Source organism: Rhinolophus sinicus, chromosome 17 (genome assembly GCF_057876585.1).
Source record: "Rhinolophus sinicus isolate RSI-liver-muscle chromosome 17, RSI-T2T, whole genome shotgun sequence".
Lineage (NCBI taxonomy): Eukaryota > Metazoa > Chordata > Mammalia > Chiroptera > Rhinolophidae > Rhinolophus > Rhinolophus sinicus.
In genome coordinates this window covers 48,190,312-48,206,943 of record NC_142517.1, presented here as the reverse complement: position 1 = coordinate 48,206,943, position 16,632 = coordinate 48,190,312, and the positions used below count along the sequence as shown (strand labels likewise).

General features: G+C 53.4%; 1 protein-coding gene across 3 annotated transcripts; it reads right to left on the bottom strand.

Moving 5' to 3' along the window:
• Positions 1 to 1,621: 1,621 nt before the first annotated feature.
• DVL3 (dishevelled segment polarity protein 3) lies at positions 1,622 to 16,600 on the bottom strand. 3 transcript variants are annotated; one of them, XM_074328746.2, is made up of 17 exons: positions 16,261 to 16,391; positions 12,468 to 12,516; positions 10,752 to 10,821; positions 10,113 to 10,234; positions 9,884 to 9,993; positions 9,570 to 9,705; positions 9,314 to 9,407; positions 9,053 to 9,122; positions 8,282 to 8,421; positions 8,012 to 8,088; positions 7,829 to 7,896; positions 7,524 to 7,673; positions 6,794 to 6,925; positions 6,441 to 6,608; positions 3,140 to 3,355; positions 2,627 to 3,037; positions 1,622 to 1,792 (listed from the first exon to the last, which is right to left on the bottom strand). In XM_074328746.2, the coding sequence occupies exons 2-17, from the start codon at positions 12,488 to 12,490 to the stop codon at positions 1,761 to 1,763; spliced, it is 2,019 nt and encodes a 672-aa protein (XP_074184847.1). In that variant the 5' UTR covers positions 12,491 to 12,516; positions 16,261 to 16,391; the 3' UTR covers positions 1,622 to 1,760. The 3 variants fall into 3 exon arrangements, with proteins under 3 accessions (XP_074184847.1, XP_019591421.1, XP_019591422.1); XM_019735862.3 differs by lacking the exon at positions 12,468 to 12,516 and having other exon boundaries at positions 16,261 to 16,567; XM_019735863.3 differs by lacking the exons at positions 1,622 to 1,792; positions 12,468 to 12,516 and having other exon boundaries at positions 2,476 to 3,037; positions 16,261 to 16,600.
• Positions 16,601 to 16,632: the final 32 nt, after the last annotated feature.

Below are 16,632 nucleotides of genomic sequence, written 5' to 3'. Positions count from 1 at the left end.
CATGGTTATAGCCGGAAGCCGTTAAGTGACTGAATATAGATACTTCTGATCCCTGTACCAGCACTCAAGGCTTCATCCCTACCTTTCCAAAAGCTTTATCTTCAATACATATCCTAAGCCCTTACCAATTTAGAGTAAATAATAATAATAATAATAATAATAATGGCTACCATTTATTGAGCACCTATTCTACTGTGTGCCAGGCACTGTGCTAGGCACTTTTCGTACACTATCTAATTTAAATCCTCACAACAACCCTGTGAGGTAGGTATTATTATCATCATTTTACACGTGAGGGAACTGAGGCTCAGAGAGATGAAATAACTCTCTTATCACACAACCAAAAAGTAGTAGAGCTGGGATTTAAACCCAGAACAACCTGACTCCAAATCTTATGCTCCTGTGAACTAGCATAGAGGCAGAGGGAGAAGAAGGGCCAAATTCAAGAAATATTGAAGTAGAATGGATATGATCTGCTGACTAGTAAGATATGGGAAAGAATTTAAGCCCATAAATGTTTCTGGCTGGTGAGCCTATGTAGATTGTGATGAAGGTAACCAGGGTCGGAAGTCAGGAGGTGGAGAGGGAAATGAGTTGAGTCCATATGGACATGTCCATGGAGATGTCTAGTGGGTGATAAAAATACAGATCTAAAGGTTGGAGGGAAATGGGGGCTGGAGATGTATATATATGAGAATCATCAGTGTATCAGTGGCAGTTGAGGACATTAAGATGGATGACACCATTTGGGGAGTAAATAGGAAAATGTAATGAACACTGGGAGCCCCAGCACCGATGGCATGAGCAATAGTGGAGGAATTCTCAAGAGAGTTAGACAAAGCAGTCAGAGAAGAAAGAAGTACAGGAGGCAGCCCTACAGTGGTGGCTAAAGGAAGCCATGGTCTTGGCTGGGAACAAACCCAGAGCTTCCACATGGCAGGCAAGACTGAGTTAGACTTCCAACACAGCCCTCACTCACTAAAAACCCCAGGAAGTATTTGTTGAAATGAATGAATGCCAAAATGCCCCTATCCGGGTTTACCCCAAAACCTGGAGCTTAGTACTTCATTTCACTCTTGACATCCCAGTTTTGAATAGGGGAGCCTAGGTGAGCCAGGAGAATTTATAGGAGAGACTTAAAGAGAAAGTCGTGATTTGTTTAAACTAAAAGTAAGGTAAAAAAATAAAACCTGGCACTGTCTGGACGTCCCAGAAGTCCCCCTGCCCGACTGTTCTGGGGTATCACGGTGATTGTGAAAACAGGAAAGGTTTGTGCAGCAGTAGGCATGGTGAGAACAGCCTGTCAGTTGTCTGGGGAGTCCTCTGCTGAGCCTAGCCGGAGACCCAGCTTATGCTTTATCCAGGTAGGAAGATGAGGAGGACATGTGTGGGAGGCTTGAGGACTAGGAGGGAGGGGAGGAAGGGTAGCGGTAAATCGGGACCAGCCCTATCACCTGGGAGAGGAATGGAAGAGGGTCTAGCCCTCTGGGCAGGGACCAGCCCTAAAGCTTCAGTGGACTTGCATAGGCATGTGCGCGCGTGCACATGTGAAAGAGAAAGAAATAGAAAGCACGCACACACTGTCTGGAAAGGCGAACAGAGTCGTACGTGGGCAAGTGGCTGGGGCCCTCCCCAGAAGCCTAGTGACTCAACATGTTGAAGTATGGGTGTAGGGGCTGAATATCCTTGGGAAGCCCTGAGGGGCTGCTGAAGCAGGGTTCCTGGTCTCCTCGGAGGCTGGGCCTCCCCTCGCTGGGGGCTCACAGAAAGTCAAACAGCCCGAAATTCTTGGCTGCTCCAGGCCCAGGAAAAATTGGGGAAGGAAAAAAGAAAGAGAAGAAATGTTTCAGGCCCAGAGGTGAGATGAGCCTGCTGGTTAGTAGGGTTAGGGGTCTGAAGGAACAAGCACACAAATGCAGGCACGATGGGCTGGATGGTGGTGGGGTAGAGCGGAAATGCTCCCTTGAAGCCACTAGCAGATCAGGCACCGGAGGGCCCTCTGGGCTCCTGGTAAGGGCCCAGCACTGGCAGGGATAGTTACCGGAGGTGACCCCAGCTCTAGGGTACAAGCAGCAGGCAGGGGACAGTTAGGAGGAGGAACAGACGAAGTAAGTTTTTTTTGGTGTCAGTATTGTGGGGAAAAGTCAAGAGATTGGCACACATGCTTAAGGGGATGAGGGTAACAGAGGGATGATGTAGGTGGATGAATGGTGAAACTGAGTGGGGAGAGGTGGGGACAAGGGGCCGAGCAGGTCCTCAAGGGCACTGCTGAGGTCGACTCCTGAAGTGTATGCAGAGAAGGGAGTAAGGAACAGCACCAGCGAGTCGGGTCCCAGGGACATGAAGGATCCTGAGAAGTCCTGTGTAGCGGTTAGTGGGCAGAGGGCCAAGCTGGGGCCATGGCAGGTTAGGGGCTGCAGGGACGATGAGTGGATGCGCCCGCCCTCACTGAGCCCAGCGAGCAGTTAGCGCGCCTGGATTTAGTTCTGTTTATTTCCCTTTTAGGTACCAGACAAAGTAAAAAAGACGGAAGGAAGGATGGAGAGAGGGACGCAGCCAGCCAGGGTAGGGGTGGGATGGAAGTGGGGGAGGGGCCCTGCTCACATCACATCCACAAAGAACTCACTGGGGTTTCCCATGGCCATGCGGAAGGACTGTCTGCTGGCGGTCAGTTCGGGGGGCACAGAGGCCAGGTCGCGGCCAGGAGGGGCTCCTGGGGGCCCCATGGCCGCGGGCGGTGGGGGCATCATCAGCATGGGAGGGCCGTAGAGAGGGGGCACGCCAGGGGGACCGTAGCTCGGGTGCGTGTGGTGGCTGCGCAGGCTGCTGGCCAGCGAGTGGTGGCTGCGGTGGCTATGCTCGCTGGCGGCAGGCCCCGAGCGCTCGCTGGGGGCCCGCTCCCGCGGCCCCCGCAGGCTGCTGCGGGTTGTGTGGTCCGACTCGCTGCCGCTACCGCCCGACTTGGAGTCCCCAGCCTTCGGGTCCTTCTCCTTCCGCCGATCGCTGCCGCTCCGGTTGGAGCCACTGCTCCGGCTGCCTGTAAGGGACAGGCAGACAGGGTGGGGGATGCTCAGCGCTCGCGCAGGAAGTCTAGGGCGCGCCTGTGCCCACCCAACCCTCGCGGCCCCCTCTGCCTTACCTTCACTGTGCTGACTGCTGGCACTGCCCCCGCCGTAGCTGTACCCCAGCTCCGGGAAGCCTGGGTGCGGGTTGTAGGGGTGCGGGGGCGGCGGATACTGGTAAGGGAAAGCCATGGGCCAAGGGGCGGCCCCCGGGTGTGGCAAAGGGGCCAGAGTGTCCTGGTCAGAGGCACCGCTGGAGCCATCGTGATCGTGGAGGGACAGGTTGGCCATGTCTGTGGAGGGCAGGAGAGGGCCAGATGAGCTGGTACTCTCCCATGCCCCCGCACCCCTATACCAGGAGATATAGTAGTCTCTGGCCTAGGTTGGTTGACATGACAGCAACAGCAGCGGTAGTTTCTCCCCAGAATGGGAGGAGACATAGGCCAGAGATTTCTCAGTCCTTCTTCAAACTCCCTCCTCCGGATGGAGAGGGAGACCCTGTAGAGACAGCCCCAGGGAAAACCCTACTCCGGAAGGCCCTGAGTCACCACTTCAGAGCCTCAATGCCAAATCCTGACACCCAACTTCCAGTCGTGTGGAGACCCCCTACCAAGCCTTTGGAAATTTCTCTTTCCTCAGTGGGCTGGAAGGGGCAAAATTCATATGGCAATTTTCTCCTCTGTTCACTTAGAGGATGAAAGGTAGGGGATGGTGGGAGGCTGAAATACCAGCCCTTCACTAGGTACTGCATACCTGCAATTCATTAGGCAGGATACAAAGCACTTCACCTCTTGCAAACGTTACCACAACCCTGTTACCACAACCCTACGAAGGTGTTAATCACATTTTTTTCCAGATGAGGAAAGTACAGTCCAGAGAGGTAAAATGACCAGTCTGAGGTCAACCCAAATTTTGCCAGAAAAGAAGCTAAAAGTTGCTTACTTTTTAATCTTGCCAGATGAAAGCATTAGTAAGGAATAGGAAGCAGTTTGGGGAAATTTAGGGGAAAATTTGCCCTCCCTCTTCACCTAGTACTAAAAAAATGCCCATTAAAAACCAGAATGAACATAAGGCCTTTCAGAGCCCACATATAGAAGGCCCTCGGCCCGGATCAATTTTCTAGTGCTGCTGGGAAGGGTGGGAGTGAGGGGGGAAGGACCTACAAAGGTGCCTCCTCTGTGCTTTCCATCCCATTCCCAGCAGGCCTGGTTCTTCACAGCACTTTTCTCACTGTCTTACCATCACTTCTTTCATGACTCTTTCTCCCCTAATAAATTGTGTACTCCTTAAGGGCAAAGCTGCTCCCTCACCAATCTTGGAACTCCCTGGAAGGGAGCATGAGGGGCCACGAGGACTAATGACCTGCGTAGGACACCCCTTGCTCATACCCCATCTATACCAGGTCCCAGAGCTCTCAGAGAGCTGTAATTGCTGGGGCCAGCTGCCGGATACAGACTGAGCCCCTGTACTGAGCCCCTAAATGAGCCAGCACAATCTTCCAGGAGAGAAGAGGTCAGGAGAGGTGGCTTTGAGGGGGCTGAAGCAGTGGGGGCCAAGCCATGAACCTGTGAAGGCCAGCAGCTAGCACGGAAGGTGGTGGTGGGAAGCAGGGGCCTGCCTTGGTTCATGCTCCAAGAACTATTGACTATATTTCAATCTCTGGGCTGTCGTCTCAAGGCGGTGGGGGGGGGCAGGGGGGGCGGGGGGGGGAGGGAAGGGGAGTGACTCTGTACTCCTGGGGCTACCCAAGTCCCCAGATCTTCCCTTTGAGACTGCTACACTCCCAATTGAAGAGACCTAAGCCAGTGAGAAGGAAACAGCCTGTTCTGTCAGCATGATTCTGAGCTGGGCCTCTGGTGGCCTTAGTCCATAGGTAGAAGATCTAGGAGGCCCCAGGGATGGAACAAGGTCTCTTGAGCCAAAGCCACAGCTATTCTGAAAAGTGTGTCCCTGGAAATTTGGGGCTAGGGCTGACTTCTGCTAAGGATGATAATAACCAGATTTGATTGCATCGAAGAAGCCACTGATTGTAAGATGCACCCCAATTTCAGAGATGATGAAATGTGAAAAAAATGTTCACCTTAGAATCAATTAAGTACATGAATAATAGACAGCTTTCTTAGGGCACTTACTGTGGGCTAAACACAGGGCTGAAAGTGTTATGAACATTATTTTACATGATCCTCAAAACAGCCCTATGAGATACATTCTGCTATTATCTTACAGATCAAGAAACAGAGCCACTGAGAGGCTGTGTCACTTACTCATGTTCACACAGTAAGAATGGAACTAGAATTTGAACTCGGAACTGTCTTAACTCCAAAACCCTATGCATCTATCACTACTCCACAGGGCTACGCTGGAGCTGCTAAGGATCAGGGACCCACCCTCCACCAGGATTGTGCGCCGCAGAAACAGCCTTTCTAGTCCCTAGGACCTAATCTGAAGCATTTTAAGAGTTAGTTTTCAGACTCCAGCCAGCACACCAGGCAGAGAGAAGGCTCCCTCAGGCAGGGGTGCCTGTTGGAGGTGGGCTTCAGCTTCCATCCCTCAGCAATGCTGTCCTGTTTCAAGGACTTCCCTTCCCAAGGGCTGTCCTTAGGCTCAGAAGAAGGCGACTTCCATGCAGATCTCTCTTGCTTTGTACAATAACCCTCATTGGCTTTGTACTCGCTTAGGATCAAGTCCAAACTCTCCATATAGCTTGCTGAGTCCTCTACAACGTGGCCCTGACAGCTTCTCCAGCTCCATTCCAAGGCACAGTGCACCCACAGGGTCTGAGGAAGCGGAGGACTTGGGCCTGAGGCCAGCCCTGGGTCCTGTCCTGGGGTAACCTGCTTGGTGTTGGGAGGCTGAGCAGGGCCAAGGGTAGGAGCTCTGTTTAGCCTTGCTGAGGCAATGTGTCTGCAGCACCACACACCTGGGGCAGCCCTGGATGGTGCAAAGAATCCAGGCCCTGGAGCTAGAAAGACCTGGACTGATGGCCTAGCTCCTCTGCTTCTAGCTGTGAGACCTGGGGTGGACTATTTAAGTTCTACATGTCTCAGTTTCCTCATCTGAAAACAGAAATAGTAATCCATCTCCCCAAGGGTGGGGAGGAGGTTGTGAGGGTCGATAAGATGATGCTTCAGAAACGACCAGCATGATGCCAGGCACAGAGCAGGTATTGAGAAAATGCCAGGCCCTCGAGGGGGATGCAGGGTAGGTGAAGAGGCTGGACTGGGCTCTGCTTCCATCACGGAACTCTCAGGCCTTGAGCTGGGTCCCCAGCTCTGTTGCCCCCCCACCGCTGGGTTCCCCGGACTCTGCTGCCACATGCCTGGGCACCTCCCCAATCCCAGCCAAGAGACAGGGCAAGGAGGTGGGGGAGGCACATACTGCCGCAGAGGTCGCCGAAGATGTAATAGCATTGCTCGGAGAAGGTGATCTTGTTGACAGTGTGGCGGATGAAGCCGGCTTTGAGCAGGTTGCTGGCATACTTGCGGGCCTCTCGCCGGTCAGTGAAGCCTTCCACGTTGTGGTATAGCCAGTCCACCACATCGGAGCCTGGGGGCAAGGCGGCCACTTGATTGGGAGGCCCACCTCACTTGGGCTCAGCTGGCCTCACAGAAGCCAAGAGGACGGGGCTGGTTCCAGCTCAAAGGAGTGGCCCCAGGGAGTTCTCGGCCCCCGGCCTGCCCTGGCCACTCACTCCCCACCCTGTCCGTCATCCCACCATGGGGGCCTCTCACCGATGAAAGCGTTGGGGATGGTGATCTTCAGCCACATGCGATCTCGGACCTCTAGCCCGGATTCAGGGGAGGCCATGGCTTTCACGATGGCAGCCATGTCACTGTGGATGGACAGGTGGAAGTCGTCTAGGCCTGGGGGCGGGAGGCAGAATGGTGAGGCAAAAAGGGGCTGTGGAGTTAGGCAGACAGGAGTTTGCCTTCCAGCTCTACCACCTAATAAATATGGACCTATGTTGGGCAAACTACTGACCTCCTGGACACTCAGTTTCCCCTTCCATAAAAATAGGGACTTTAATATCTATTTACAAGAAAATTTGAAGAGAATTAAAAAATATAAATAAAGGTGCTTAGCACAGTACATAATGTGTGTTAGGGTAACTAAAATGGCAGCCATTATTGTGTGCTTGCTTTGTGCCACACACTGTGAGCGACGCTTCACTTATAACCTCTCGTTAAACCCCCAGGAACCTGGTAAAGTGCACTCCATTAGTCCCATTTTATAAGAGGAAACTAAGGCTCACTGAGGGCTCACTACTTGTTCAAAAGCAAACGCTGTTTAGTGAGGGTCGGGTATCCACTGAGGGAAGCTGCAGGGTGAGGCAGCTGAAATGAATTGATGCCCGTCTCCATCCCTCTCCAACTTTCAAGCAAGAGTCTCAATGTAGGCTTTCATTAGTCCCTCCCACCTGGCCCTGTGTGCTGAACCCAGGGGCCTAGGCTGGACACTCACGCTCTGTGTCAGGGATGGAGCTGGTGATGGAGGAGCTGGTGGAGGTGATGGTGCTCAGGGAGGGGCTCATGCCGTAGGCAGGGAAGGTACCAGTCATGGCTGCAGTGTGGGAAACCCAGGCCGCAGGGTCAATGGGCCGGATGGGCTCGCCTGCAGGGAGGATGAGGAATCAGGGGCTGCCCACCCTGCCCAGTGCCAGGCCCAACAGGGTAGGTGTGAGGGTTCAGGGCAACACAGAAGGCAGGAGACACAGGGCTCACGTATACCAGGCACCAGTTTTAGGGACAAGTCTCCCATTCACTTACTCCTGGGCAGCGTGAAGCAACCACGTGGACTTGGGTCCCAGCACTTGGCTACAGTCAGGGTGATGGGCCTGAAAGCAAGGGTGTCCCTAGTGAGGGCAGGATGTGTGGAAGCCAGACAAGCTCCTTGCCTGACAGCCGGAAATGCCTGCCCCCTCCCCCTGCAATGCCCCATCCCCTCCATACCCTGGTTTGTGCACAATCTCCCGCAATACCCGGACGGCATCATCATTACTCATGTTCTCAAAGTTGATCTCGTTTACCTGGGAAAGAGGACCAGGAGGGGGATAAGCAGCTGGCTGGGGAGGGGGCAGGGAAGCTTGGTGAGTCAGGGGTCTTCCCCCCACCAAGAAGGAGCCTCTGAACAGAATACAGAGGATAGGAAGAATGAGAAGGCACAGAGGGTACATTTCCCCACTCCCTGTGCACACCAGCAGCCAGGGTGGGCAGTGGTACCTGTAACAGCATATCTCCTGGCTCGATGCGTCCATCAGCGGCCACAGCCCCACCCTTCATGATAGAGCCAATGTAGATGCCTCCGTCACCACGCTCGTTGCTTTGGCCCACAATGGAGATGCCCAAGAAGTTATACTTTTCTACAGGGAGTAACAAGACCTTGAGAGGGGGGCAAGGTTCCTACCCAAATTGGGAGCCCCTTATTAGACAGGGTGGAAAGGGATGAGAAGTAACATTTGTTGGACTGGAATCAGGCACTGTGTTCGGCATGCTCAAATAGGCTTTCATTTAATCCTTGCTGGCTGTGAGGCAGGGGCTCAGTCCCATTTTACAGAGCAGGCAACTGAGGTTCAGAGAATTTAAGTGACTTTTCTAAGCCATTAAGTGGCAAAGCCAGTATTCAAACTCAGATTTAAATTCCAAAGTTCGGGCTCTTTTCACGACACCCAGCTATCTCCTAAAGAGAGTACCTAAGGCAGAAATCAGAGAGCAAGAATGCAATGGCTGAAAAATGGGAAGGGGGAAAGGAATCAAAAATCACCTCCTCCAGAAAGCCTTCCCTGATGCCTTTCACTGCTTCCATAGCTCTCTGTACTCTTTGTCATAGCCCTGATCATGAGATACTGAAATGATCAGCTTATGTACCAGTTTATGTTTATGAAGGAGAGCTCCTTGAGGGCAGGGAACATATCTTGTGCCTTTTTGAACTCCTCGTCTGTCCAGTGTCTGGCACACAGTAGGCAGTCAAGAGTGTTGTTTCACCAGACTCACCCATGTTGAGAGTGACCGTGATGATGTTGAGCGACATGGTGGAGTCCGTGATGCTGCTGAAGGATGAGGACTGTAATAGACGGAGACCATGAGCAGCAGGCAGAGGGGCAGGAACTCACTGCTCCCGCCTCGCTCCTCCTCCAGATGAGCCCTCAGCACCACCTCCCCTCTAAGTTCTAAACACTGACCCAAGTGGAGGGGATCTGAGCAAGCGCAAGCCCTGGCCCTGCCCCACCCACCCCTACAATCCTGGCCCCATACCCGCTCAATCCGTGACACCTTCTGCTTCCGCCGCCGCCGCTTGTGTCTTCTCATCAGGCGTGAGGCGCTGCTCTGCTCGGTGGAACTGCTGAACCTGTGGGGCCCACAGTCGTTCCCCACCAGGCTGGCCTAGTCCTGCTCCCTCGGAGGCACTGCAGGGCCCCAGGCCCCAGCACAAAGCCCACATCCCTCCCAGGCGGCCAGCCCCCGCAGGGCTCACCCGCCCCCCCAGTAACTCATGAAACCAAAGCCCCACCTGCTGGTGGAGTCATCCTCATCCGAATCGAAGAAGCTGGTGGTCTCCAACTCGCTGCTCATAAGGGTGGACGAGCTGTCATAACCCCCTGGCTCTCGCCGTCGTTCCCCCTTTGCAGTTCCATTTAGCCGGGTTGCTGCAGGGGATGGAGGCAGCTAGGCTCACAGTGCCCAACGCAGGAGGGGAGGGAGGACAGGGGCAGGCCAGGGGCTGCACTGGGCCAGGCGTATCCAGAGCTCAGGAAGTAGGGCAAAGATGTGGGAGCTGTGGGAGGGCGTGGGGGTGGTAAAGGCATCTTTTCAGAGAAGACGCACTGTGCTCTGGGCCATCCCTCCGGCGTGGTCGCTCCCGCTGGGCAGACACCAACGAGTCCGTCTCGGTGTCATTGTCTAGGTTCTCCTGGCTGCCCCCACCAGCATGAGGGCTGCAGAGAAGAGAGGACTTGGTGGGGGAGGGGGCAGGCTGGGGGCTCCCTCCCCCAGCCCTAGGCTGAGCTGACGGGCCCTCCCCCACAGGTCCTCCCCACCCTTAGGTCACACTCACTGAAAGGATGGGGGCCGGGAGTCCCCAATGCCTCCGGTGCGCTCCATGGGCGGTGGCAGCTCCGATGGGTTATCAGCACAGAAGGGAGCTGGCTCTGGGTGTGAGCCCTCGGCTGACACCAGCTGATGTGGAGAAAATGGGAGGTAGTATGGCACAGCGGTGCCAGGGAGAAGTAGGATAGTTGGCTTCTGGCAGGGCATGAAGACTTGGGGAGAATGAAGCAGGGACACGAAGGGAGAAGAGATGGGACTACGCAAGAGCAGCTGAGATGGGAAGTGGACAAGCTGTTGGGTTGAAAAGGTAGCAGGGAGACATGGGTTGGTGAAGTGGGATGGGGGCAGAGAACCAGGGTCAGAGGTCAGCAGGTGACAGAAGGGAACCTGAGGCAAAGTGCCTCAAAGGGCAGAGGAGACAATTTTGTCTCCAGTATGTGTTTCTGTGTCTGCCTTTCCCCACTTCCCACCCCTCCCTCACTTTTCACCAAGACTATAGAATCGGGGGTAGAAAGTGTTCAGTTAGAAAACTCAAGGAAGATTCAGATATTGAAGCATAAAACCACCAGCTACAACCTCAGCGATGGCTTTCCTCCGTCCAGCCCACGGCAGGAACTTGGGTAGAGGGCTGAGGAGGGCTCCTTACCCAGGACACCACCCGGCCGTTGAAGCAGGGCAGTTTGGCATTGTCGTCCGAGATCTCTTCCTTCACCACTCTGCAAGGAAAGAGGGGGTGTTCTGGGGTGGAAATGGAGGTGTCCTCACAATCTCAACTCTCATGGGCTCCTCCACCCTCAACTGGGAATCAAACCACCAGCACAAGCCTATTCAAATGGGGGCAGGGGTGGGGGAGATGCAGTTGCCTTTCTGGGGTGTCCTCTCCCAGTCATCAGATTGCAAATTACATCTGACAAATTGCTGCCCCCATGAGTGCAGCTACTCCCTAGAATCTTTTTTTTTTTAAGGGAACACCCTTTTTGTTTTTTGTTTTTAATTTTTTATTGGCGAATATTGGGAGAGAGTGTGTGTCTCCAGGACCTATCAGCTCCAAGTCGTTGTCCTTCAATCTAGTTGTGGAGGGCGCAGCTCAGCTCCAAGTCTAGTCGCTGTTTTCAATCTTTAGTTGCAGGGAGCGCAGCCCACCATCCCATGCAGGAATTGAACTGGCAGCCTTGTGGAGAGCTCCCACTCTAACCAACAGAGCCATCCGGCCATCCCTCTGGCAGCTCAGCGGCAGCTCGTTGTCCCTAGAATCCTGAGAGCCTTCCCTATCCCCAACGGGACTCTCCGGGCTCCTGCCCTCTGACCCTACACTAGAAAAGCACAGCCTGATTATTCCCTTCTCAACTGGGAATCCCGACATTCTTCTAAGAGGTGTGGACGAGGAATTCAAGGAAATTAGGAAAGAGAAGGGGAGAAGGCATTTACTGCCATTGAGCTAATCGTCCAATTGCTCTCACTTATTGAGCATGTATTATGGGCCAAGCACCAAGCTAATACTATACTTGTGTCTTTTCATTTAATACAGCAATGCTGTAAGATAGATACAGACGGGCAAACTAAGGCTCAGTAGGTTCAGAAATTCACCTAGAGTCACACAACTAATAAGTGAAGAGCTGGAATTTGAATCCTAGTCAGCCTGACTCCTAAGCCTTTATTCCTACCAATTATACCCTCCCTATGGTTATAATATATAATCTTCACATCAGCCTTATTGTGTAGACAATATGACCCCCATTTTATGAATAAGGAACTGAGAAACATTCAGTAACTTGACCAAGGTCAGAGCTAGAAGATGTCAGAGCTGGAATTCCACCCCAAGCTTGTCTAACACCGAAACCCGTACTCTTTCCACAGTATTTCACATTCCTTCCTGTACGATGACAGAGGTGACGTGGGACTGTGTGGAGGGTGACGGTGGGGGAGACAGTGATGTGGGCATGGGGGTGGGATGAGGTCACAGGCATATAGTTTGGCCTGGGGCATGCAGTGAGGCACGAAGTTGGACCATGACTAGAGTTTGGGGCCAGCGAAAGGAATTGGAAAAGTCTGAGGTCCCCCAGACTGTGTCAAACACACCAGGAGACAGAGCTGGAAAGATGTGATCAGGGGCAAGAGGAAGGCACATGCACGGAGTTGTGAGCAGAGGAGGAAGACAGAAAGGAAAGAGGCTGCGAAGCCCGGGCCTCTATTCTTGAAGAGCTTCTGCCCAGAGCTGGGAACGTGCTTGGCTCCTTGTGATGCTCTCACATTCTTAGACTCACAGCCAAGTTCGAAGGCCAAGCCTACGCTCTTCCCTCCCATTGAGCTCTGGCTCCTCCGCCATTTCCAACCCCACAGTGACCCCAAGAAAGCAGCTCACATCATCCAGCTCCGGCCCACCATGGCAGAAAGCCTGGAGACAGAACAGGCTGGAAAAAAGGGACAGAGAGGTAGTTCAGACCTACCAGCCAGTCTGGTCCTAGGGTACCCTAAGCTTACAGCCCTCAATGGGAACTGGATCTCAAAGGAAAAGGGGGGATGTGAGCCACATGGCAGAGATTCTGTGACCTGCTTTGGAGAGGGTCTCCCTGTGGTGGAAAACTGCTGCTGAGTCTCCAGCACCCCCTCCCCAAGCAGGCCCCACCACACAGCACCAGCTACAGATGTTTCCTCTCTTTCTTGGGGTCACTGACAGGTCGCCAAGGCTCTGCTGACTCACAATGATCAGCTGATCTTCAGCAGCCTTGGGGGACCTCAGACAGGCCTCCCCCTCCCATAATGGAGCTAAATGGCTCAGGGTTCCATCACACACACACACACACACACACACACACACACACACACACACACACACTCACACCCTAAGTGGAGTCAGATAAATCTGGGTTCAAATTCCAGTTCTGTCATTTATAAGCCCTCCCATCTTTGAGAAGTTTCTTAACTCCTCCAAGCCTTTGTCTCATCCTAGTAAATGGGATTCGTAAATGCCTGGCACAGTCTAGGCATACAATAAATGCTCGTTTCTACCTTTGGCAATCTTTAGTGGGACCCATTCTCTCTTTCTAACTAGGTGTAAGTTTGTAAGGGCAGGAACCAAATAAACCTGCTATCATTGGTCGCTCATGCAATGAAAAAGCCTTTGCTGAGATCCCAGTGAGTTTTAAGCCCTGTGCTAGCCATTGCATGAACCTCAAGAAGCATCAGACCTGGGGCCTGCTTTATTCTCGGAGGTTACAGTCACATAAGCATACCGCAAGTGGGAAGTGGTCAGAGCGGTCACTGGACAGGCATCTGCTAAGTGTTACTCAGGTGTCATGTCCTGGCTAGGAGCTGGGAAGGTGTACAGATAAATAGGGGAAAATACTATAACTTTAAAAGTTCAACCCAGAGGACAGGAAAATTTAGACCTGGAGAAGCCAGAGGGGGGAAAGTGCTCCAGGCAGAAGGCCCAGAGGCAGGACACCGTGTGACATGGAGCGGGGAGCAACAATGAGTGACCCAACTTCCCACGTTGCCCTCTCCCGCTGCTCGAGGCCACTCTAGCATGGGTACCTTGTTCTCCCATCCACCCTCTCTCAGGGCTGAAAATGTTTATTCTTCCTCTATTTCCCAAATCATTTAAGAGAGTTGGGCCTACCCTGAGCTTGACAAATACTTCTGGAGACCAGATGGGACTTGGAGAACCTCGCAAACCAGGACCTCAGAGGATAAGCCTGGAGAGACAGCAGCCTTCCTTCTCAGACCCCCTTTCCCGTCTGTCAGCAGGGGCCACTGGCCTCTGCCTGATCCTCCTCTCAGGGGGCTAGGATGCGTGGCAGCCCTATCACCTCTACTGTGTGCCAAGGCTCAGCATCTCCCCCCGAGAGGATGCATTTGTAAAATGCTGATAATAATAATACCTACAATTGTGTGATTAAGGCCTTAGACATTGGAGCCAGATTCCTGATGTGGAATCAAGCTCTGCCACTAACTAGCCAGACGGTGTGACCTTAGGTAAGTTATTTCAGGTTTCTGTGCTCTACTTTCCTCATCTGTAAACTGGGGATATTACTACCTATTTCATAGGGCTATTTAAGAGGATTAAATGAGTAAAAATTTGGAAAGCATTTAGATCAGTGCTCGGCACACTGTAAGCACCATAAAAAGAGTTTGTTAAATACATATATATATTCCTCTATTATTAGTCTTCTGTGATAAGATAACCCTATTAGATCTCTTGCTCATTAATCCTTCTGGGGAGAAAAACAAAATCAATCTCCTCCACTTCATTTTTTTAGCATTGTTCTCAACCCTGTTAAAATGGCCTACTCTGATATTTTGCAAAGGATGGTTTAAGTACATGATGTACGCAAGATGTGTTCAGGTGTTACCTGAATGAACATGGCTTAATTCAATAGTAAATATTTATTTTTAATATATATTAGAAAGAAGTATAATTAGAAAATCAGACCTGTGATTTCATATTATTGATTTGGTCAAGCTAAGAGTGAGTGAGTGGGCTGACAATAGATTTAAAGAACAACATTAAGTCAACGGTGAGCGGATGGAATGGGGGCCCTCCTATGACTGTAGTTAGGCCTGGCCTGCCAGCAACCTGGGCTGAGTGGGATCTGCCCCAGGGCACTGGACTTTGCTAATTTGCCCCTATCTTATATCCTGAGGAAGTAGCTTGGTCTCTTCTAACTCTATTCTTCTCTTACCAGGCCAAGGCATCTGCCCCCTCACTCCTACCCTTTGCATATGGATCCCTCTTCGGAATCTTCTAATCAGCGGTGTCTGTCTCTGGACTGAAGCCAGACAATCATTATACACCAGGAGTACCCCAGGGTAGGAATAACAACAGAAACAAGAATAGTTAGAAGCTGCACAGTACTTCCTACTGTAAAACCAATTTTACACCTATGGGCTCATGGGCTCATCAAACCCTGAGTTGGGGGTGGGGGGAGGGAACAGTGACAGCAACATGCCAGGCAGAGGGGAGAGAAGGCGCTTGCTGCCTGATACCAGGAGGGCTGAGGTCCTGGGAGAGAAACCAGACTGATGAACACTGGGAAGAAGAATGTCTCCCCTCACTCAGCTCTGGGGCCTCAGCTGCAAAGAGCAGTGCAGGCCTCAGGCTATTGCTGGAGAGGCTGCCTTTAGGCCTGGAGGGCTGGGGCAGGCCTTCCCCACAGGACTCCAGGCCCAGCGCCCAGTTAGTATGGGGGCCTCCTCCTCCCCCAGTACCCTGGGAGTTGGAGGGGGGGTGTGAGGGGATAAGCCAGGCTCCCCCTCCCAGGCCAGCTGCTACAGAACCTTCCGGCTCCAACATTCCATCCCCTCTTAAAGGGGAAGTTGCTGCTTCCAAACTCCGCCTGTCCAAAGCCCTGCAGCTGAGTGAGGAGAAGACCCCGCCAGGGAGCGAAGATGAAGAACGCCAAGAGACTCTTCCGGCCCTCCCACCCAGGCTCTGAGGCCCTTTCCAAGGCCACCATCTGGAGGAAAAAGGCCCCAATTCTGAGGGGAAATCAACATCTGGGCTAGTGGGGACTCCTCATCAGGAGCTCCCTTGACAACATCCCACACAACCCCACAAGGGAAGGGGGGGCAGCTAAATAAACATCAGGTCTGCAGGCCTTAGCTTACAGCCTAGCGCCTGAGCACCCCCAGCTCCCCCTCCCCCCAGTTCAAAGTCCCACAGCACAGCCCTGAGATGCACGGTACTCCAAATATGGCTCGGAGCTGTGGAGCTGAAAAGATGGAGAAAGCGAAGGCCGAGTGCCAAACTCCTCAAGTCTGTGCTAAAAACGTGGCTCCCTGGGCAGGAGAAGGATGGGGGACTCGAGCTCTAGAACTGGGTGGAGGGGTGGGGGTGTGTCTGTCTATGTGGACCGCTGGTCTCTGAGAGGTGAGGGGACTTCCTGGGCTGGAACTCTAATTTATCTTGGGGAGTTGAACGTCCTCCTAAACTAGGGAGGCCAAGGTACCTCACAAGAGCGAAAGGAGCGTCCCTAGAGAGGCTGGAACTCCAGCATCTGAAAATATCAAGGGGAGCCCAAATGGCCAAGTCACCGCCTAGAATCCTGAGTAGGGCTCGAAGCCAGTGTCGCAAGGGAAGTCCAAACTGGCCGAGTGGCCCCTACAAGCCGAAGGGGACGGGCTCCCCGGGAGGCGAGGCGGGGGGCCATCCTCACCCGAAATCGTCGTCCATAGACTTGAAGAAGAACTTATAGCTGGGTCTCTGCAGAACGCCCTTAAAGTCCGCCAAGGTGACGCGCTCGGCGGGCAGGGGCAGCTTCACCAGGTACGGCGTCTCCTGCCCGTCCAGGTGGTAGATGATCTTGGTCTCGCCCATGGCTCCGGCCTCTGGCCCGGCGGCCCGCGCACGGCCTGCTCGGGCGGCCGGGCCGGGCCTCTCGGGCGGCGGCGGCGGCTCTCGGCGCGGCCCAGTGGCTCAGCCCAGCTCCGCGGCCGGCCACGGCGCCAGCTCCCTTGTTCTCCGGCCGCTCCCGGGTCCCAGCGCCGCCTGCCCCTGCCGCCGCCGCCGCTTCCGCTCCCCACTCTCC